The sequence below is a fragment of the Athalia rosae genome, chromosome 5 (genome assembly GCF_917208135.1).
Source record: "Athalia rosae chromosome 5, iyAthRosa1.1, whole genome shotgun sequence".
Classification (NCBI taxonomy): Eukaryota; Metazoa; Arthropoda; class Insecta; order Hymenoptera; family Athaliidae; genus Athalia; species Athalia rosae.
This window is the reverse complement of record NC_064030.1, coordinates 15,398,442-15,422,215: the sequence shown is the minus strand read 5'-3', so window position 1 is coordinate 15,422,215 and position 23,774 is coordinate 15,398,442. Positions and strand designations below refer to the sequence as shown.

Below are 23,774 nucleotides of genomic sequence, written 5' to 3'. Positions count from 1 at the left end.
GCAATTCCTTCCGTACTTTTTTTTGTTTCTGTCGTCTTCAATTAATTCTTATCATTATTTTTATCATCATCTTCATATCGGCAATAATATTGACGTGGTTCGTCCTGTCGTCGATTTATAATAAAAATAATGACAATCATTTTCGTTATGATGTATATTACATGTATAGATTGTGTGTATGCGCGTATGTGTATATATACGTATGTAAAATATACATATACACTGTGATAACGCGAATTAGTTTATTTATAATTTATTAATTTATTTTATCATTATTATTATTATTATTGTTTTACTGTTATTTTATTTTTTATTTTATTTTTCTTTCATTTTTGGCAACGGTAGGAAATATTGTTTATGTATATAAATATCAACTGCACAACGACTACTATATACTCATAATATTATATTTTTTTCAATTTTCAAGTTTTTTATTTTTTTGGTATTTTTTTTTGTTTTTCTCTCTCTCGTTTTCAGTTTTCAGTTTTTTTTTCCATTTTTCTCGCCTCTTCGTTAGGGTATATGTGAATGATTAAGTGATAATCGTTACGTGTGCTCCGGTTGTAATATTTATTTCCTTTTCTCTCTCTCTCCCCCCCTTTCTTCTTTCCGAATTTCCTCCGACTTTTAAACACGATTCTACCGCATAACGAATCAATTAATTGTAATAACCTCGATTAACCGCAGTTCTGTCTCTACTATGCCATTTACACGTTAGTATTCTTACGTATGTTCTACGAAATGATGCGTTGCATAACGCGTAACACACAGGATTAATCGTACTATTAATGTAACAAAGATAATAGAAAAAGTCCCATAGTTCTTGCGGTATACAGCCGACGCAAGCCGTCAACGGTTTCAACAATACTAATATATTGTAGGGTGTCCAGGTCAATATGAAAGCCAATAATATAGCTGACAACGTCTTTGCAGCTTTTGTGTCGGCTTTTTTCTCCTGCGGTTTTTTCTTCTTTTTATTTGGCGTTTTATTGAGCAAACCTCTACCACCCAATCCGGTAGCACCCTCGCCGCTTCCGGTAATTATGTGCTTCTGTATTATCTTTTCGTTCAGAGGTCCTGACGACGATGACGATGATACCGCCGATGTCCTCATCTCAGATATGTGCGAAGGACGTCTCAACGCTGTCGATGACGGTGCCGTAAAATTGTGACAGTCCACGTGGCCGACCGTGCCAGATTTTATTGAATATTTATAATTGTCTTCGAAATTATCGACGGCGTGATTTATTCGGAGCCCCATCATGTCGTCTGAGTACATTTTTATACTAGGAACATCGCTACCATAGGCTTCGCCGTTACCGTCTGCAGTAGGTAGTCTTATTAATATCGTGTAAACCTGAAATTATTAATAAATGTCACGTTTATTGCGATTCACAGGGAAGTTGAAGTCGAGCAAACTTCGACAATGCTTCAATTAGCGTTAGACAAGTTAAACTGGCTACCGTGACTAACTTCAAGTCAAAAAGAAACCGAGTCAGTCGGATTTCGGGGGCGATTTACTGTACCAAATCTTAGTCGATTCGATCAAGGCGTTTGACAATGGTTGTTGACTTTTATAACTGTTTGACTTGAAATCGGGAATTGCAGCTGGTTTCAAGTTTATCTAAATGCAATCTAGTCAGCAATAATATCAGACATGTTGCTTTGGAGTTTCAGGGCAATGTATTGTACCAATTGTTAATTGATTTGTTTCAGGCGCATGAGAATTGTTTCGAGTTTTTGTGTTTGACTTGAAATTGGGAACTTTCAGGGCAATTTATTGTGCCAATTGTTAATTGATTTGTTTCAGGCGCATGAGAATTGTTTCAAGTTTTTGTGTTTGACTTGACATTGGGAACTTTCAGGGCAATGTATTGTGCCAATTGTTAATTGAATTGTCTCAGGCGCATGAGAATTGTTTCAAGTTTTTGTGTTTGACTTGAAATCGGGAATTGCATCTGAATGCAATCTAATCGGCAATTATTTCAGACATCTGGCTTTGGATTTTCAGGGCAATTTATTGTACCAAACTTGAATTGATTTGTTTCAGGCGCATGAGGATTGTTTCAAGTTCCTGTATTTGACTTGAAATCGAGAATAGCAGCCAGCTTCAAGTCTATCTAAAAAGCGATCTAGTCGGCAACGGTTTCAGGCATCTGGCTTTGGACTTTCAGGGCAATTTATTGTACCAAACTTGAATTGATTTGTTTCAGGCGCATGAGGAGTGTTTCAAGTTTTTGTGTTTGACTTGAAACTGAGAATTGCAGCTAGTTTCAAGTCTATCTAAATGCAATCTAGTCGGCAATGGTTTCAGACATCTCTTTGGATTTTCAGGGCAATTTATTGTGACAATTGTTAATTGAATTGTTTCAGGCGCATGAGAATTGTTTCAAGTTTTTGTGATTGACTTGAAACTGAGAATTGCAGCTAGTTTCAATTCTATCTAAATGCAATCTAGTCGGCAATGGTTTCAGACATTTGGATTTGGAGTTTCAGGGCAATGTATTGTGCCAATTTTTAATTGAATTGTTTCAGGCTTTTGTGTTTGACTTGAAACTGAGAATTGCAGCTAGTTTCAAGTCTATCAAAATGCAATCTAGTCGGCAATGGTTTCAGACAACTCTTTGGATTTTCAGGGCAATTTATTGTGACAATTGTTAATTGAATTGTCTCAGACACATGAGAATTGTTTCAAGTTTTTTGTGATTGACTTGAACCTGGGAATTGCAGCTAGTTTTAAGTCTAACTGAATGCAATCTAGTCGGCAATGGTTTCAGACATCTGGCTTTGAAGTTTCAGGGCAATTTGTTGTACGAAATCCGAATCGATTCGTTCGAAGCTTGTGCAAATGATTGTTAATGTTTGCTAACAGTGTCGGATGAATATGAGAAAACATAAATCTCACCGAATCGTTTGAAGTACTATTTGTCGTTAATCTACCACCACCACCTCCACCAACCCCACCAACACCACCCTTTTCCGCAATACCTCCGTAATTCGGCACGGCTATACAACTTGGCGAATTGTTGCGAGCTATTGAGAGGCCCGTGGATGGAATTACGTTCAAAGATGGACAACGTGACATGTTACTAGGTAATGGCGTTTCGGCTGATAACGGCGTCAATGTTTCATCCCAACCCTGACCCGTCCTGCTGCTCTCGCCACCGACGATATCGTCGTCGTCGTCTTCGTCTTCCCTTCCGCTGTGCCACCACGCCACGCACCACGATTTCAACCAGATCCAAGAAAATGGACGGTGTTTCTACGTGGACAGTTCGAATGAGAAGAAAATCATTTACCCGAGACGATCGAGGGAAACGGAATAACAAAAAAAAAAAAAAAAAAGAGGACCAAAAATATCGGAATATTCATCTTCACCATTTTATATTCGGCGTAACGACCGTCCATGCAAGACGATGTCATGTAGGTCGTATTGATTTCATCGGCTCCGGTACTGGACTCGCTTCGTTGCCGCTTCCATTCGTCCAAATCCAGAGCCTCGTCGCTGCGTAACGAGTAAAATATCGGGGGGAAAAGATAGAAATTTTTTTTTTCTAGAAAAACCGTCAAGTGAGCGTGAACGCGCTCGACGAAGGATCGACCGACCATACCGTACGGTCGTCGTCGTCGACGACGCCGAGTTGCCCACGAGATTCAATTCAATTCAACGCGTGCGTTTCCGCGCGATGCCGCGTACGATCTTCTGCGTGGATCGCGTCACGCGCCACTTGTCCTATTGTTTTACTTCAACGTTCTACGAAATAGCGATAACAATGAGGGGTTGTACCTATTCGGCATGTACCTCGAGTTGCTGCGTTTGCTCGCGTCTTTCTTCCCCGCCTGTAAATTCGGCAGATCTTTCTTCCGCTTCTCCGTTTCCCTCCATATCCTCCAGTAGAGGAATATCATCACGCTGACCGGTACGTAGAAAGCCGCTATAGCCGTTCCGAACGTGATGTAATGATTCGTCTCTATGAACTGTATGTAACACTCGTTGTCGGGCACCGTGCGTTCACCCTCTATGTAAGGCCAGGCGAATATCCACGGCGGCCACAACAGCAACGATATCCCCCACGCGCTAGCTGAAACCGGAATTCGACAAAATTTTCGTTCGCGCGACTCCAAAAAAACAAGAAAAAGAAAGAAAGAAAAAGAAAAAAGAGAAAAACACCGACTCGCTTCCTCGGGGTTCCTCACCTATCATCATCCCGGCCCTCAAGGTCGTCCGTTTGGCCCTGTACTTGAGGGGTCTGGTGACGGAGAAGTACCTGTCGAAGCTGATGATGAGGAGGTTTAGTACCGAGGCGTTGCTCGCGAGGTAATCGAGGGCCAGCCAAGTGTCGCATATGTAGGGTCCGAGGGGCCAGTAACCGAGCAACGTGGACACGGTGAATAGCGGCATGGAGATGAGACCGATCGCGAAATCGGCGACGGCCAGACTGAAGAGGAAGTAGTTGGAAATGGTCTGCAGTCTCTTGTCGATTTTGAACGATATCATGACCATGCTGTTGCCGATGACCGTCGCCAGACTCAGGAAACCGGCGACGATCGTTATCACTACTATCTCGAGCACGGTGTAACGCGTCGACGAACCAACGACTACCGCAACGTCCAACGACGACGGCTCGTACGTCACGTTCAGTGTATCGTTGCCATGTTGCGTTGCAAAACCGCTAACATTTGTCGTTACGTTCATGTCGTACAAACGTTATGCTCTCGTCGACATTCGCATCACCACCACCCCCCAAATGTATCCTCGACTTAGCGCCGTTTCTCGCTCTCTCTCTCTCTCTCTTTGCTCTCTCTCTCTCTTTCTACTCTCTCTCTTTCTCTCGCTTTCGCGCTTCCCCTTCAGCGGCACTATATTATATCGTCAACTACATCCCATGCCAATTCCATATACGTGCGATAACGAGACGAACGAATCTGGAAAAGTAAGCAGCAATTTTTAGTCCAAAGTTATTCGAAAGGGGGGTGGAACCGATCGGTTTATTATTTTTTGGGAGGAGGAGCTTACTCAACGACGGTGGATCCCCGTGATTTTCGACGATTCCGGACATGCCGAACTCTGACAATCGCTGTTTGATACTCCCCGCGACGGACGTTCGTGATTCCTCCCCGTTTCACATTTTTCGATTACCATCGTCATCGCTACCACCGCCGGTCTTTCGCTGCTGCTGCTGCTGCTGCTCCTCCTCCTCGTCCTCCTCCTCTTGCTCCTTCGTCGCTCCGAACTTATTCCGCAAGCTGGATATTTCGAGAGAAACGTTGACTCGCCACGTACCGCAGCCGCATCAAATCCTGTAACAATCGTCACACCGTCCGGACCAACGTCCTGAATCGAATCAGAAAAAATAAGAAAGAAAAACAAAAAGAAGAAGAAGAGGAGGAAGAAAAATTGATCCCGGGGAACCCCTCGGAATGCCCTTTACATTTTTACGGATTCGAGAGGTCGAACTGCCTAGTCGAACCTGAGAAACCGATCCCACAGGATCCAACCTGCATCCACCTGCCGACTTTCAAGGACTCAGAGTCCTCGACCAGGAGGTTGGCCAGGGTCTGAGCTCCCGAAATCATCCCTAAAAAAGTGAGGGATTCGGTCGTACGAGCGGAAAATTTTCCCGTTGCTACGATCCGTTTTCCGGATCCCGCCGGTATCTCCCTAACCTCTTCCGGTGATTCTTCTTGGCTCGTGTGGAGTACCACGTGACCGAGCACGGCGTGGGACTCCCGACCGGGCGAATTAGACGTCCGAGTGTCGAAAGAGAAATTTTGCGCAAAATGCGTACGCGACGTGGGGTAGCCGCGACATCGCCGTCCATCCCCGATGTCGTTAATGTTTCCCCCCGTCGGAGAGAAAAATCCCACGTTACGACATGTGCCTCGTGTACATACGTGTACATACACGCGTACGTACGTGTATCTGTCTCTACGTCGCTCGGGATTGCGCGGCCCGAAATCTAATCATCCCGAAATAATTTCATTCCGGATGAGAAGTTGTTACGGTAAAATTACACCGAAGCTAACGACCTCCGTGTACACCTATGTACAAACGATATTTACACGTACACAGGTATCGCGTATGTGTGTATATATATATATATACATAAGAGATCCTCGATGGTAATAACGATACGACGATTGCAGAAATAATTTCCTCCGGTGTCTGAGTAAAGTGAAAAAAAAACAAAACAAAACAAAAAAAAAACAAAAAAGGGGAGGAAGGAGAAAAATATAATTGAGACAGCCGAATAAAAGCGAGAGTTAATCGATAACGAAGCAATTACACGTCTACCAATCGCGGAGGCGAACGAGAGACGGGCTAAAAAAATCTCAATCGAAATCAAAAGAAGCGAACGCTTCGATGGACGAAAAGGAACAACAAAAAAATATAAGTGAACAAGTAAATAAACACCGACTCTACGCGGCGTAGGTGAAGCAAATTTAGCGCAACGCCGCGGCACGGCTGATCGTCTTCGGGGTGCTTCCGGTACGACCGGAAGTCGTTCCTCTCGCGTCCCGCGACCGTACAGGTAGAGAGACATGCAAACTGGGCGTACCTGTGTACCTGGTTATGTGTACATAATATAAGACTCCGCGAGGTATATAGAGATAGCTGGATGTACACGGAACGGTACATATAGGCATGTGCACATGGGTATGTACGTGGATGTATGTATATTTCGGAGGCGGAACGCGCGCGCAACGACGACAGTGACACTCTCCGATTAAAACGTTCCGTGGCCTACCCCTGTGCAGGTTTTCGCCTCGCCCTCGCCCTCGCCCCCCCCCCCCCCCCCCCCCCCTACGATCGCCTCGCCCGAATAATAATTACATTCGATTTAGGAAACCCGATTAGATAAACGTTTCTTATTTCATCGAGACAATTTTCGACAAGATTTTCCCGCAACCCGTAATAACGACGACGATCATAACAACAACAACAACCGCAACGACGTTATAATCTGCGATACACGAGACGAGGTGTGTTGTATTATGGTCCGCCATATTTTTTTTTTGTTCTTCAAATTCCACCAAGGTTACACCGTGTTTACTTTGTACACGATATTGACGACACGCGCGCGTACATATATATTTGTTTTTTTCTTTTTTTTTCTCGTTGCGAAAAGAAATTCGACGAGCTGACGAAACGAACCGAAGAACAACCGGAAGAGAAGAGAGAGATAGAAAAAAAGAAAGAAAAAAAATGGTAGAAATAAAGGAACCGCGCAGCAGAGAAAAGGGGGGTGTGCGATAACGGCAATTGATATCCACCGTACGTTGGCGAGAGACTCCCCGTTGTTAAAATGGTCAATAAATCGGAACGTGTATAAAAGAAGAGGTGTGTCGAGTACGTCGACGCTTGTCCTTTTTTCTCTCTCTTTGACTTATCCGATTGTTTCGCGTTTTTCCCGGTCCGTTTTTTCATCCGTACCGTGCGGAACGGCAGCGGGCGACATCGATGTCGTGAAATCTCAATTTCGCGATCCCTTTTTTTGTTTTTATTTTTCAATCGGCTAAAAAAATTTGTCAAAAAAAAAAAAAAAAAAAAAGTAGAAAAACGTTGATCTTCGCTGGCCAAACACGCTCGTGCAACGAAATTTGCTCGCGATGCGGAAAAAATTGAGTATAACGAGAGGTGGCGCACGTGTGTATTATGTAATCCATGTATGCACGTAAGCAGTAGGTGCACGGTATGTACAATGTACATACCGTGCCTACTTGTACCTGCACTTCTTTTGTCTTTGGTTGAGAAGTCTTTTAACGGGCACTTTCGACGGGTCTTACGAAGTCAGTCGTAAGTCATTTCGCTGCTGGAGAACCCCACCCCCCGCCACCCCGCCCGGGGGTTACTTCTACTATGCATATTATGTACGTGCATACCGTACGTACGTACGTGGGGTACATCGTCTCTTTTCATTTTTTGTTTACTCGACTAAAATATACACCTTCTCATCGTACCGCACCGCGCACAAGTAACGAATCGACAAACAAAACCCTTGTACTCCCGTCATCGTCATCGTTGTTGTTGCGTCATTTTTTGTTTTTGTTAATTTTCAAAATGCCAACGCTATCGCTCGGTTTCGTTTCTTTTCTTCTTCTTCGTCTTCTTTTTTTTTTTTTTTTTAACTTCGACTCTCGTTCTCCGCCTCGTTCTTTTCCGGGTAAATGGAAACCGGAACAAAAACACCTCTTATCGCAAACGTTTGGATATCTTTTGCCATTCAACGAGATTGCACGTTTTTCATTTGATTTTTCATTCTTTTTTTTTTTTCTCTCTCTCCTTTTGGTTTTGCGGCGGATCGGGGGGCGGCAGGGGGGTTCGATGGGGTGGGGGTTGTAGCGCAAACTCTCCCGATATCACAGTGGACTTTCCCGTTTTGTGATCTCCCGTGGTACGTACCATTATTCCCGCTCGTGTCGTATACACACCACATATTATAATGACGATGACAATGATCGCGTATTTTTACCCTTCCACGTGATTTTTTTCCGTCTCATTGTCTTAGCTGATGATTACGAATTTGCCGTACACCGGAATATCCAAAACCGTGAACGTCGAACCGCAGATGGAGAAAAAAAAAATCGAAATGAAAAACGAGGATGAGAATACAGAGGGAGAGAAAAAAACTAGGAATCGTGTAAATTTTTCCGGGTGAAGAAAGAAAAAGAAAATGATAACGACAGAGGGAGAAGAAAAAGGACAAAAAACTGCAAGCAAATTTTACTATTTTCCGCCATTTTTCGCGCGAATTGTAGTATAATGAGAAAACGAGAAACGAAAAGAGAAATGAGAAAAAAATGATGAAATGAAAAAATGAAAAAATGAAGAGTGAGGAATTAAATGAGCGAATAATATTCAGGATGTGAAAATAATTGCGGGCTCGCAGTATCTACGAAAAATTTTGAAAGGAACAAAAAATCCCAAAAAAATCAAATATCAGTTTTGAATAACGAAAATTCGTTCGCGTCCGAGGATAAAAAAAAAAGGATGAACATCAATGAACGAATGAATGAATAAAAATAATTAGATTGAAAAAGAAGAGGATAGAAAAGGGAGGAAAAATTGTAAGGTACATCGCACGGAAATGATCAGCGAAAATGATTTAGCTGCAGTTTTCATATCGGACGCAGACAAAGCTTCGATATTCGAGAATAGTTGAGTAAACGTAATTCTCGATGAATTAAGGGAGTCCTAATTATTGCCTCGCCTAATGCGACGTAAAGGAACGCCATGATATCGCGATGCAATATACATATATATACACACGCCATAGAAGGCGCGCGGGGGCTCGATTTCTACGTCAACACGCCGCCCTCGCCGAATGCCCTTTGTTTTAACCCTCCCAGAAAACGCAGAAATCACCGAGAGTCGTGCGGGGGGGAGGGGGGGGAAAGAATCAAAAGCACATCCGCACCACCTCGAACCACGGATCCGTCGACGATCGATCCGTCGATCGATCTAATTAAATGCACGTGCCGAAATCCCTCGAACGATTTTCACCCCCATCCGACGTTTGATAATATTTAGGAAAATTCCGCTCACCATTTTCTCTCGGTCTGTTTTTTATTTTTCAGTTCTTTCTTCTTTCACAGAAATTAATCGACTCCGCCGCGAGAGAGGGGAAAAGAAAAAAAAAAAAGAGAAAACTGAAAAAGACGCGAAGCAGCCTCGAGACGGAGGCTGTGTGAAACTGTGGGGAAAAAAAAAACGGCCCATCCCCGAGGGACGCGAATTCCTCGGGGATCCGACGACGCGGTGAGGATGTGTGAATTTGGAATTTCAGAAACTAAAGTACCGCACTCACGCGATGATATCCGTCCGTTATCCTTGCAGGTTATCATCACCGCCGGAGTAATGATTGTCCGATGTAATTTCTATCGTAGATTTTCATTCTACAATTGCGTCTCCATTGTCTCAACGAAACTTATCCCCCTTTCGATGCGATCACGTACCGTGCGACACGCGTCCGGTGTCGCGATGATCATCCCTCTCGTCCGGAGTTTTTTTTACTTCACCCTCGTTTCGCTCTACATGTCGTCACGCGTACGTGCGAGCGTACAGAAAACTCGAATAAAATCCTGCGTACATCGAGCGAAGTTGTCCACGTAACGAATTCAACTTGATACACCACCGCACACCTTACCACATATTATATCGCGTACGCATAGTCGTGTGTAACAATTAATGGGCGAAACCGCGCGATTTTCTTTTCGCCCTTCCCTCCCTTTCGGCTCTTCGATCTCCTTTCGAATCGTTTTTCGCCCCCTTTTTTCGGGCGTTTTTATCGGGCCCTTCGATTCGCCCGTTGTTTTTTTTTTTTGTTGTTTTTTTGTTGCGGGGGGCCGTTTTTTATCCTTCGGCTCGCAGTGCGCTCTCGCCTCGCCTAACGTCGGTCGCCCTTTCTTTCGGGAGGTATTCTCGGCGGATCGGGTCGGAGCACTCCGCGGTTTCGGGGTAGCCGGTACAACTGAGCCCCGCCGAGTCTCGCGGTACACGGGTATGGACCCACGGGCACAGGGCGTGGGCAAGTGTACATTGATTTTCAAGGCGCGCGCATCCCGCCCGCGCGATCTGCTCCTGTCCATTCACAGATAAGTGAACGCATTCATCTTTCGAATTAGCCGCTACCTCTTCCCGGAGGCAGAGCCGGAGCCCCGTACCCCCTTTTCATCCCCCTTGCGCCCCCCCCCCCCCCGCCCCCCCTCGCTCGACTCACCTTCCCGACTACCTACGTACCTATCGGGTACACCTGGCCCCCGTGTCGCGTACCTTCGCACTACCTGCGCTTTCTTTCGTTTTAGATTTTCGGGTTTTTGGTTCACGAAATTAGGACTATTTTTAGTTTCGGAAAACCGCGGAGATCCTTCGTTATCCTGTCGTACGTATATGAGATCGCCAACTGTGATCTAGGATCTATGATTATTTTACATATGTTTTAGGGATAGCGTGATCCTTTTTTTTTGCCTTTCTTTCCTTTTTTTTAACACGAAATTTATCCTTCGTTTCTGCGAGACAATTACTTCAGATTTTGGCGACGGATCCATTGCGGGGGAAAAGGAAAGAAGGGGTAGTTTTTGATCTACATTAATTCTACTATTATGTAATTGGTATAATCTTAGATTCTTCTTTTTCACACCGTAGTCAAATAGGTATTACACTTTTATGGACTGCGAGCTGATTTGATCGGTTTGAATTTCATCAAAATTCGCGGTCTCGTTGATTGAAGGTAAACGTATGTTCAAACTCAGAGGAACCATCATCGTTAATCGATGTACAAAAAATTTCAGATAGAAATTCAAGAGAAAAAGTAACGATGAATTTTGGCGGGTGAGAAAAAAAAACGATTAAAAAAAATTCAAACTCATGCAACCAAGTTTTCATTTATAACAACAACAAGTACAGCCGACTGTTGGTAAGGAAGAAAAACGGAATCAAAAATTACAAAAAACTACCCCAACACCCGACCGTATAATCGAGACGGTTATGGTCGAAAGGTGAATTTTCACGCGGGAAGGTGAAATGAAATGGAAGAAATGAAAAAAATAGAATCACATGAGGTAGGTGAAAGCCTGAATACGATTGGTCAGATGGCAGTACCTGCGGAACCGATGGATGGCGCTATCTCAGAGGACAGTGGCGAAACGAAGCTTGACAAAAAAGCGCGTTACATGAAAAAAAAAAAAAAAAAAAAACGAAAGCTCTCTCGCGATAAACTAGACGAGTGTGAAGTTGCGATTGATCGGGCGCCGTGAATTTAATTCGCATCGACTGCCGTTCTCTTCTTTTTATTTTATCCTTTTTTTTTTCGTCGATCCTCGCATTCATTCATTCTTAGTCAATGTTTTCTTCTAGACGATTCATTTTACTCTTGATTTTTTCTTCCCCCTCCTCTTCGCTGACGCACGTCGGGCAGCCTGCAGACGTGAAAAGTGCAGCGGCAAACAATCAAATGCCAAGGTCGTCGATCAAGACGCGCTTTATAAACGACGGGATTAAACCTGATAATATATCATCCGCGAAGGTACGGTTCGACGATACGGACGCGAAATTTCAACCTTGAAAATCATCGTCGGAAATATTGCGGTCATCGTCACGTGACCACCTCGAGCTTCGCTCGAACAACCCTGCGACGCAGCCGACGAAAGACTATCGCGTTTCTACGTCAAGCTGTATGATTTTGTTTGCTTTTCTTTCAGAATTTTTGTCTATAACGTTCTATTTTCCTTTCTCTCAACGCGATAGGGATCGAAGTGAACTTGGCACCCCAATACCACTTAGAAATAAATGTTTGCTATGGATTGTCTTCGTTTCCAATGTTTGCCATATCTTTATTTTCGTTTACTAAATTTGCCATGTCTTTATTTTCGTTTACTAATGTTTGCCATGTCTTTATCTTCGTTTGCCGATGTTTGCCATGTCTTTATCTTCGTTTGCCATGTCTTTATCTTTGTTTGCCGAAGTTTGCCTTGTCTTTATCTTCGTTTGCCGATGTTTGCCATGTCTTTATCTCCGTTTGCCATGTCTTTATCTTCGTTTGCCATATCTTTATCTTCGTTCGCCATGTCTTTATCTTAGTTTGCCGATGTTTGCCATGTCTTATCATTTTGAAAAAGTGAAAGAGTGTAAAAAAATATATTATAACATCGCAAAAATGCTGGTGCATCATTATCACAATAACAATTAATCATCATAATGAATAATCATAAATCAAAGTAATGAAAATAAATCAAATATCGGCAAACGAAGATAAAGACATGGCAAACGAAGATAAAGACATGGCAAATGAAAATAAAGACATGGCAAACTTCGGCAAACAAAGATAAAGACATGGCAAACTTCGGCAAACGAAGATAAAGACATGGCAAACGAAGATAGGGACATGGCAAACTTCGGCAAACGAAGATAAAGACATGGCAAACGAAGATAAAGACATGGCAAACTTCGGCAAACGAAGATAAAGACATGGTAAACTTCGGCAAACGAAGATAAAGACATGGCAAACGAAGATAAAGACATGGAAAACGAAGATAAAGACATGGCAAATGAAGATAGAGACATGGCAAACGAAGATAAAGACATGGCAAACGAAGATAAAGACATGGCAAACGAAGATAAAGACATGGCAAACTTCGGCAAACGAAGATAAAGACATGGCAAACTTCGGCAAACGAAGATAAAGACATGGAAAACGAAGATAAAGACATGGCAAACTTCGGCAAACGAAGATAAAGACATGGCGAACGAAGATAAAGACATGGCAAATGAAGATAAAGACATGGCAAACGAAGATAAAGACATGGCAAACGAAGATAAAGACATGGCAAATGAAGATAAAGACATGGCAAACGAAGATAAAGACATGGCAAACATTTTTCTCAAGTTGTATACATATATTTGGGGGCCAAGTTAACTCCGGTGCGAAAAGGTCAGATCCGGAGAATCCGTTGGGTATGATGTTCAGCCCAATACGAAATCATCGAGGCGACAGTAGAGTGAATGAAAAAAAACAATTCCGAAGAGGGGGGAAAAGTAGGAGAAAGAACGAAAAAGCGTTCCGCCACCTTCGCATTCGCGTGAGACTCCGGTCCGCGAATACCTATATTCGAAGTTATCCGTCCAGCTGGTTTTGGGAGCAGATTATCGCGTCCGTTGCGTTTCGAATTGTTGAGGCGAGTCCGCGGTCTGACCGTCGGTATGCGAAAGAGCCTTTCGCGCGGATACGCGTGTGTCACGAGGTATACAAACCGCTGCTGCATCGCCTATCCCATCGCGTAATCCCCACCATTTACGATTTTAACTCCAACGAACACTCGCGACGGATCGAGATGCTCGATTTGACTCGGAGGACCGACCGACCCGCAGCGCTCCGCGCAATCAGCCCTCCTTCCGTCGGTAGAACTCCTCTCAGCTGCACCGGGCGCCAAAAGTTTCTCCCAGATTGTTTCGCCAAGACTTTAGTTCCGATCAATTTTCGCGTTCTCCGAATACCTCCACGTCCCACACGTTCGTTTGCGTAACCCAATAATTTTGCCTATTTCCTCTCGTCGCTTTCTTCTTCTTTCTTCTGTTCGTCCATTCGCGAAAACGTTGAGAAAAGTTTCGCGAACCGGTGCAAAAGACAAACAAATAAATAAATAAGGAAAAGTAATACTTTCTCGTTCTTCAAAGTTTTTCCAAAGTGTTCCTTTTTTTTTCGTGGGTCGTGCGCGAATTGTATAGAAATTAAAATCAAAAAAGCAACAAAAAACCACAAATCGATCAGCTGGTGCAAACATTTTTTTTTCCAATGGATCTTTGAAATGTATGTATACATCACATACGCAAAGGTGAGTACATATTTCCTCATACGTACAATTCACGATTGATTTTTTTTTTTTTTTCAAATTTTTTTCCTCACCAAAGTGTGAACAGTGACGCTACGATACGTATATAATGTCTGTAAACGGTAATCGGTTGACGAAGATAAAAATGTGCGACGAAATGAAAGAGATGGAGAGAGAAAAAAAAACAAACGGATCGCAAAAAAAAAAAGGGAGAGATTTGAGGAGAGTTTTTCGCCCAATATAATTGCGAAGAGCTTGCGGAATTTTTTTAAAAAGAGGAACGAACATGACGATACCGTCGCGTGTCGCGTGTGAAGTACAGTGCGAACGTGAAAAATTTGCGAGGTTCGTCGTGTGTGTAGGAGGTGCGACCGCATATAGGAATATATGTACAAAGATTACATGTGTGCATGTGCCGCGAGGAATTGTATATCTGCATATAAACGGTGTATGAAAAAATATTAAACTATCAAGGTGTGCGTATGTGCTACTTGTAATTTACATCAGAGTAGGTATATATATATATGTATATATACGTACGTTTGTAATTTCACGACACAAGTTCGTTATACACCAGCTCACGCACACCAGCCGCGTCGAGATCGCGAGCTGACTTCACGAGAAACGCTCGCATTCTGCATCGGTAAGATATAATATGATAGTATGTGAGAAACTACGTACATATCCTATAACTATATATATATATATATATATGCATATACGTTCGTGTGTAATATAAAAAACCGGCTTACCTCTCGAAAACAAGTTGATATTATACCGAATTATTTTTAGCCGATTCTTTGTACCTTACATATTATATATATATATACGTATACTCGGAAAGAATTTTTTTTCACAAATTATTATCGTACAGCTCGTCGCGTGACGGGTATATGCAAACGCAGAATAACTAGCGCCGTTCCGAAAAAAAAAAACGTAGACAGAAAAAAAATAGAATCTAAAAAAACCAAAAATCAAAAATGAATCCAGTTATATGCGCGAAAAATTCGTGTACGGCTGTAACTCCGAATACCGGTAAAAAATAGATTCTCATTCCTTCGCCTTTGAAATTGCACGTAAAAAACTTCAAATTCCTTCCTCGGTTTTTCCCCTCAATTTTTTCCATGTGCAATAAATCGGCGAATAACGGCGCGGATTCATTTTTTGGGATCGACGAGGCTGAGCTGATCGGAAAGCGACGGGTGCGCTGCATACTTTTTCGCAAAAAAGCCAAAAAAAAAAAAAAAGCGAATAAAGCCGGAAAAGAAAAAAAAAAGCAGGAATTCTCCTCTGCGTTTCGTGTCATCAGATCGTGAAATTGAAGGTCGATTTCTGCAGGCGAAAGGTCGTAGGCTTTTTACAACTCGTCGGTCCGGGTTATACCTACCGATGCACGTTAAATTTTATGTGCACGTACACATATATACACGGTATGTACAATATCATACACCTATATGCGTGTACGTGTACGATCTATTCGTTATTTTACCATACAGTCGTTGATGGAAATAATTCCGGTTCTTGAATACCCAACGACGCTGCACTGCCCCGAGGAGTTGTGCGAGCTGCAGCACCGTTACGAACCTGGTGCTCCACGGTGTATTTTAGTCGCCTTCCACCTCTTCCTTTTTTTTCCCTCTTTCTGTTTTCGATTTTCATTTTATTTTCTCGCGTGAAAAGAACGACAACGTCTGCGCTGACTCTGTTGCAAACTTTCTCATTGAGAGAAACAAAAAAGAATGAGGGAAAAAAATAGAAGAGACGAAAAACGAAAGAAAAAAATTGAAACGCCTGGAGTTTATCCTGCAGCTGAACTGCATTTGTATGTACGGCGTGTGGTGGGATAGAAAAGCCGGTTGAGCTAGCTAATTGGCATCTTTTCTGCCGGTGCTGCTTGCCGCTGCTTCTAAAATGACGTCATCGCGTGTAACGACTTGAATTGGCGCGCGCGCGCGCGCGCGCCCGCACGATCTCCGGAACAACGCGTCCTTGGAATTTTTTTCCGCAGGCTCATTCGGAACCACGCCTCCTACTGCAGAAGTCTCTTCTCTCACCTCCTCCTCCTCCTGCCCCCCCCCGAACGCCCCCCGTTTCGGCGGTCGTACCCCATCCGCATTCGCATTTCACCTCATGCAGACGTCGATAATTTATTTAAGAAAAATACTCCGCTCGTCCGCGCGGCGGATTCCTGAGAGACGCGAAAAAAGTTTGTCTCGATATCCCGAGATACTCGTGAAAATAACGCGAGTCTCTGAATTTTGGAAATCGAAGCTTAAACGCGTCGGATGAATCGTGGTATTTTTTTCTTTTTTTTTACGTTTTTTCCCACTCCAGACACCGTGGGGAAAAAAACGTTGGAACATTTCGGATCCAACTAATTAAAGAGCGTCGTGGTGGATCAATTAATGAGTTAATTAATTTCAGCGGCTGAACGGTCGCGCGGACGACGACATCGCTTGTGCAGGGATTTCAACGGGGTTTGGCGCGCATCGCTTGCGCGGGTGACTTCAACGGCGCATCGCTTGCGCGGGTGACTTCGACGGCGCATCGCTTGCGCGGGTGATTCCAACGGCTCGTCGCTTGCGCGGGTGACTTCGACGGCTCGTCGCTTGCGCGGGTGACTTCGACGGCGCGTCGCACTGTGGGGGGAGGGGGGGGGGGGGGGGGGGGAAGCGATGCGGCTAGCGCAGGAGATTCGGACGGTCGACTCGCGGCGCGGGAAAAGTTTGAAGGAAGGAAGGAAGGAAGGAAGGAAGGAGAGAAAGTAGCGTCTGATTTAGCCTCTCCTAGGCTTTGTCTGTATCAAATAGACGGAGACATAGCCTAGAATAGGTTAGGTCAGGGCTCGAGGTCGCCGCGATGCACGCGCTCCGCTGCGAAAAAAAAAAAATATGTACCCTCGTTAATGTATTCGCAAGGACTCTCGGCGATCCACCGAATTATGCCGAGGCGCCGCATCACCTCAAGGTCGAGGAGTTGAAAGTCACGTTCATATATAATCCCCTTCCTTAGACCCGACTTTCTGCACATATATATATTTATATATATGTATTATATATATATATTCCTGCAGGTATATGACTACGTGACCCTCCCGCAGGTAGCGCCGCACGTAAGTATCTCAGTTTTTTAAACTGGATAAGTATTTCGAAAATTATACGACTCGTTTCGAATAACCATAACCTCTTTTTAACCTACGAATTAACGTTGTTACGTTCCAATAAACAAACTCGCTACATCGGACGGGTATTCCAACGTCGTAAATATAACCGCCGCGACAATCGTAAATGTGATTGACGATCCGCCCGACAAACGTACATATAGTATACGTATATATTTAGGTACATATAAAATACCATCGGTATGTACTACCCAAGACCGGAAGTCTTTGATTACACATCAATGTTCCATTCTACCTGCTCCGATTTATGTACACGCATATCGGATCGTATGTGAACATAAATTACGAATTTCTTGTACATAATTCCAGTGATGTATATGATCAGCTTATATATATATTTCTTTTTGATTTCAGTTTAAACGTACGTATAAACGCTGATACATAAATGTACTTAAAAACTAAACGTATATTGACACACATATTTATATACACGTACACGAATCGATATTGAAAGCTATATACTATGCGTATGTACGTGTGTATAGATATACATATATATACATATGTATCGACTGAGGATTGGGAAACATATATATTAGGTACAAATGACATTTGAATATCTGTAGCACAATGGCGCTCGTTACAATCCGTATAACATTATCCTATACGGTATTCATAATTAGTTTACAAAAGATAATAAAATAAAGAGAAAAAACGGACAAACAGCTACACAGTCATTTACATCCGACAATGAAGCGTCGGTTGTGCGTATCGTATGTACATAAGTTAGAGACACACCGAGTCGTTAAGTAACAGTTCGTAACGAGTCGAATTATAAAAAAAATTTTGAAATATTTTTTATCCGTTATTTTTTCTTCCTTTTACTAACTACTTCGCATAGTTTTGATTATCTTGTGCGTTGGACGATCGATCGCATCCGCGCGGACATAATTGCATATATTTCGATGAATTTTTCTCCTCTTTCTTTTTTTCTCTTAAAATAAGAATGCTCGACGCTGGCGATTTCTAGCGATTTCTGCGCAAAGGTTCATTTTTCAATATTATCCCCACACGTACGTATATCACCGTACACGTTATACATATATCGAGTGATCTGATGAATTGACAATAAATAAATAAATAAATGAATAATATGTGGAAAAATAAAATCGTTAATTATATAAATAAACGCTAGCGATTCGAGCATTCCAATGACGTGATCTACGATTGAATGAAATGCGTTTTCTCTTCATCAAGTTTCTAATAGGGTTTCGATGACAATTCGGGGTAAGCGCCGTACGCGAGTTCTTGCGCGTCGTCGGAAGACCTTCCCCAATATCCGGGGTGTTCCTCGATCTCAGGTTCGTAATGATGTTGATGCTGAGCGTGTTCGTAATAAATCACCTTCTGGGGATGTCCACCTTTCTTGATATCTATCCAGAACTTCACGATGTTCAACAGAAGACTGATGGTAGCGATGGCGAAGAATTTTATCTGAAGATGAGTCGAGAGCAACTGAAGAAGAAGGCTCAATTTCGCCTTGAGGACCATAGCGACCATGAGGATTTTTTGGAGCGCCTTCTTCTTCTTCTTTCCCAGCTTCTTTTTACGCGATTCACCTGAAGAGAGAGAAAAAAAAAAGGATCGACTTTAACTTCCGACTCTTCTTTTGCCGACTGCTGGTGAGGGAAAACACCTGCCGTACCGACTCGGCAAAAAAGTCGGTGTAGAAGATTACAATCGTATCGGCATGCCGGCGCACCTCAGGCGGTCATACCTGATTAATTTGAACGAGGGGAGAATTTTATTGAAAAAAAAAACAGAAAAAAAAAAATGAAAAATCCGACGGTTAGAAAACAAAGAAAATTGTTAATGAACGGGTGAGTGAAATATATTCAACGCATCGATCACCGTGTCGTGCGCCGTAGGATTCGATGGCCTAACTTTCGGGAGAGTTGAATAATTTTTTTGAAAGTTGTTGTTTATTTAACTTCCGGCCTCTTAAACGTTCCTGAATGTGCATTATTAATTCCGTACGGCTTCACTTAGTAGCACATTGTGTGCGATACGCTGATCGAATAATAATTTATAATAACAGTTCCGTTGTCCCAGATACGATGGAAATCTTTCAATCATTTATATCACATACAATATTATTGTGTTTACACGGCCGCCATTTATAATTCCGACTGTCCACTACTGCAGCCCACATGCACAGCAATAATTTCTTTTTTCCGATTCGTTTCTTCTATTTTTATTTATTTATTTATTTTTTTTCTTTACCAGCGGCGTCGGGATGTTCGAATTCGCGTGGTGAAAAAAATCAGGATATCGCACCGGAAACGCCGCTCGACGCATGGGAGGGGGAAAATTCAATTCGGAAGGAGAAAAAAAAAAAAAAAAAAAAAAAAGAAAAGAAAAAACAAACCAGGAACAAGAAGAAGAGGAGCAGGCGGAAAAGGGATCGAGTGGGGGCAGCTCGATGTGCATGAGGATATCAACCGGAGACATTATTTTACCGTTAATTGTGACGCAAGGGGCGCACATGGCGAAGAGAAAGAAAGAAAGAAAGAAGAGTATAAAATAAATCGTAAGTAGATAAAGAAAGAAGGGAAGACAAAGTAAAGAGCAGAAGAAGAAGAAAAAGAAAGAAAATAGAAAAAAAAAAGGGGCACCGTGCGTGATCGTTCGTGCGCGCGTTTCGTATGTACTTACATATACCGTATTGTAGTGTACATAAATGTAATGTAATAATACGTAGTTATACATAGAGACGGAAGCGCGTGTTCCTCCGCGTACTTTTTATTCGTCGGTGAATTTTTACGATCCGTTTGACACATAAACCGAATTCCATTCGCTTGACCATTTGTTGGGGAGAGAAAAAAGAAAAGAAGTGAGATAAAATATATGTATAAAGACTAAAAATAAAAAATTAGGTATCCCATGAAATTGAAGAATGAGAAAATTTTCGTATAAATCTCGGACGCGCGGGCTACGCTGTACACGCGTGCGATTAATTATACCTGTATTATGTACACCTGTGCGCAAACTATCAAAAAAAAAAAAAAAAAATCAACAATTAATAACTCGGCCTTCAGGTAGGAGAATGATAAATGTATCGAAGAAAGTGTACCTACATATGATTCAGGTATAAATAGATTTCACACCACATGAGCTACGTATATAACGGAATAAAATTGTGATTTAAAATGCGTATAATATCTCGATATTATATTATATCCGAATCATAGGTTACAATCAATTAGAAAAGGTTTAATGTAAGCATGCCGTCTGATGATCAATATTCGAAAATATTTGCATATCGTATACATAATAAAAACTTTGCTAGATATGAGTATCGAAAAATTTTTCAAATTATATCTCCGACCTCTTGGTAGCTTTTTTTTTTATTAAATCTTCGATCCCTTATGTGCATAAATTAATATAATATGTTTCATACATTCCAGATCTTTGAGGGAAAAGAGAAAAAAAAAATTGATTTCACGACGATTTATGAATTATCTATCGATCGTGAAAAAACTAAAAATTTCAAATCGTCAAATTATACCGAATTATTTTCTTCCTTGTATTACAAAAAAAATCTCATAAAAGAAATCATCAATTTTGTTGTACAATTTTTTATTCGACACGTTTTTTTTCATCCCACAGATCTATGAATCGAGCGATTATTGGAGAAAAAAGAACGATCCCATCAAAGAGAGAAGAAAAGGAAAAAAAAAATCACTACGAACGATCTTCAGTTTGGGAAGAGCGTTTTGTTCTTTAGTTTTTTACGACCACGCGCGGTGTATATAAATATTGTCGCGAGTCGTTACCCTGCACGTAATTGATCCGGAAGATATCAAGTTTCGATCTTAATCTCTCCGGATCCTGCCCTATACATCAGGTATGCTTCCAGGTATAATTCGTACACGATGATATGTTCCCTCGGAAATTTTCTACTCGTACGCATTCCCACCGAATGAGAATTACCCGGGTCAACAAAACACGCGCGCAGAAAGTAGAAAAAAAAGAAAAAGAAAAAAGAAAAAAAGCAATCGCTCTTTATATTCGTCTGGTTATTTTTTTTTTTTCTTCCTACCGAAACTGGTGTACTTAATGGGGTACGATAACGAGGCCGATGAACGGATGAACGAAAAATGTGAAAGAGTTGAAGTGGAGAGAGAGAGAGAGAGAGAAAAAAAAAATCCAATATGTGTATATATATACCTATATATATATATATAATCGATGATTCCGCGCGGATAAATGAAACTTTACGCATTCGTGGATCTCACCTTTACTTTTCTTTGTATTCAAATTGCGAATAATAATCTACGGATAAATTGCTTAGTAATTACAGGTGTAAATGTATTATAGGTTAATTAACGCGACCCGTGGATCGCGGTAGGAGTACAAAAAAAAGAAAAACTTTTTTTTTCACCTTTTAAACGTAGAAAAATAACGAGGAAAAGAAAAAAAAAAAAAAACCGAAGGATCTTCGACCCGATGCAAATACCGTAGGTACATCGTGGGCATGGGATATAGCGAGAGCCGAGCGCGGCGCGTCGAAAAAAAAGAAACCAGAAGAAATCGAATCGGGCGAAGAAGGAAAATAAAGGAGAAAAAAAAAAAAGAAGAAAAAAAATGACTCCACGTCGAAGATCGTTTACAGGAGATCAAAACGAGCGCGTTGAATCGAGCTTACATCGCGATGTTTGCCGGCGACCCGGTAACCCACTTGCTTATTTTCTGCTCTTGAGTTTCTCACATGTTCTCCACGTGTCCCTCTCTTCTCCCTTTTTTTTTCTCTCCACGTCGTGCCCTTCCGTTACTCAGATCCGCGTTGGCCCAAGTTCAAAGTTCCTTCGTTAAGGAAAATTACGAGGATAACGAGGATTAGAATCACCGTGAACTAGACCCACGCTCGTAAAACGCTCTGATTATTTTACCTCATCGCGTTGTTCACTTCCGTCATGAGTCTTGTTGAAGAAAGAAAAAAATAAAATTCAAACGTTTTCTCTCCAGGTTCCCAAAAATTCGATAGAAGAATCTTTTTTCAAAGACGCGCGGTCTCGCTCCGCCGCGGGGAGGATAGAAAAGCTCGCATCGGAAGCGAAAATCAAAATCCCACCGATTACCCGGCAAAATTGTTATTTTTTTTTTTTTTCTTTTTTAAATTGTCAAAAGTTTGCGGGTGTTCGACGATATTCGTTTCGCGATCTCTTCGCTTTTACAACCGGCGGAAATTGACGATCTTTCTCATCGTTTGTGTCCGAACGAAATTGGCGCAGATTTAAGGGGAAAACAACAAAGTCAAAATGTGGAAACAATAATTTTTATCTACCGTTGGTGTCGTCGTCCTTTTCTTCCTCGATGTCTTCCCGATCTCCTTCCCCCGATCCCAGAAGTTCGCCTACCGCGTCGACACCCTGTGCCACGACGTCCTTGGTCTCCTGGATGACGAGGGTCATCGGTGGTTCCCGGGGATCGTTTTGTCCCGATTTTTGAACAGCGTCGAGCTGCTCGTCTATCCTTTTGACCGCACAGTCGATGGCATTTTCTTCGAAGAAACAAGCCAGAGTCGGGCTCAGAGGATCCGAGGACTGGTCCTCCGAAGCGAAGGTGGTTTTCAAGGTCGTGGAGATGCAAGCAGCGCCGATGAGGACGATTATTATAGTCCTGAATGACATGTTTGAATTTTGTCGCGACTTTATTTTCTCGTCGATTGAAATAGAAAACACTGTGTAATCGCGGAAATCAATCGGTTTCGATTTCCAGCGCTCGCGAGCCACGCACACGATTTACGGCCGAAGACGAAAAATTCGTTTTTTTTCTTCACCCGAGAGCGCCGAGGATCTAGTGCAGCAGACTTGTCGTCAGACTCTCCATATATCGAGGTGGTGTTTCTCCCCCTCCTCGGAATTTTCAATCCTCCTCGATCCTCGCGCGCTTTCTATTAAAACCGCATCTCGAACGCGACGCGGCGCGCGCTTTATATCCGAAACACAGTTCGTATTTAATCTATAACGATTATCTCTCGCGCTTGAATCACTCGGCCATTAGTAAATTAATCGAAAAGATCAACGCGCTCCTCGTCGTCGTCGTTATCGCGGATATATATTCATCGCGCGGATATCTCGACTATCCCCTCAGAAAGATTTAGAAAATCCGAATCGATCGCCATCGACCGCTGAGTGATTGATTATCATAAAGGCATACGATTTGGTCTTTCTTTTTTTTCTTCTTTTTTTTTTGCTTTTTACTTTTCCAAATCCGACCCTGTGAGGTTTGTTTTACCATAAATCGATAACGGGGAAAAAGA

General features: G+C 42.4%; 2 protein-coding genes across 4 annotated transcripts; both read right to left on the bottom strand.

The window, feature by feature from the left end:
- Positions 1-287: 287 nt before the first annotated feature.
- On the bottom strand, positions 288-14,945 carry LOC105683948 (muscarinic acetylcholine receptor DM1). Of its 3 annotated transcripts, none has more exons than XM_048655084.1 (7): positions 14,869-14,945; positions 5,018-5,301; positions 4,198-4,926; positions 3,788-4,082; positions 3,379-3,505; positions 2,906-3,262; positions 288-1,357 (listed from the first exon to the last, which is right to left on the bottom strand). In XM_048655084.1, the coding sequence occupies exons 3-7, from the start codon at positions 4,694-4,696 to the stop codon at positions 659-661; spliced, it is 1,977 nt and encodes a 658-aa protein (XP_048511041.1). In that variant the 5' UTR covers positions 4,697-4,926; positions 5,018-5,301; positions 14,869-14,945; the 3' UTR covers positions 288-658. The 3 variants fall into 3 exon arrangements, with proteins under 3 accessions (XP_048511041.1, XP_048511039.1, XP_048511042.1); XM_048655082.1 differs by lacking the exon at positions 14,869-14,945 and adding an exon at positions 9,810-10,513; XM_048655085.1 differs by lacking the exon at positions 14,869-14,945 and adding an exon at positions 9,810-10,513 and having other exon boundaries at positions 3,803-4,082.
- A 2,878-nt stretch (positions 14,946-17,823) lies between these two features.
- Positions 17,824-23,352, bottom strand: LOC125500938. Its single transcript, XM_048655174.1, has 2 exons — positions 22,797-23,352; positions 17,824-19,068 (listed from the first exon to the last, which is right to left on the bottom strand). The coding sequence occupies exons 1-2, from the start codon at positions 23,140-23,142 to the stop codon at positions 18,710-18,712; spliced, it is 705 nt and encodes a 234-aa protein (XP_048511131.1). The 5' UTR covers positions 23,143-23,352; the 3' UTR covers positions 17,824-18,709.
- Between the last annotated feature and the right edge of the window lie 422 nt (positions 23,353-23,774).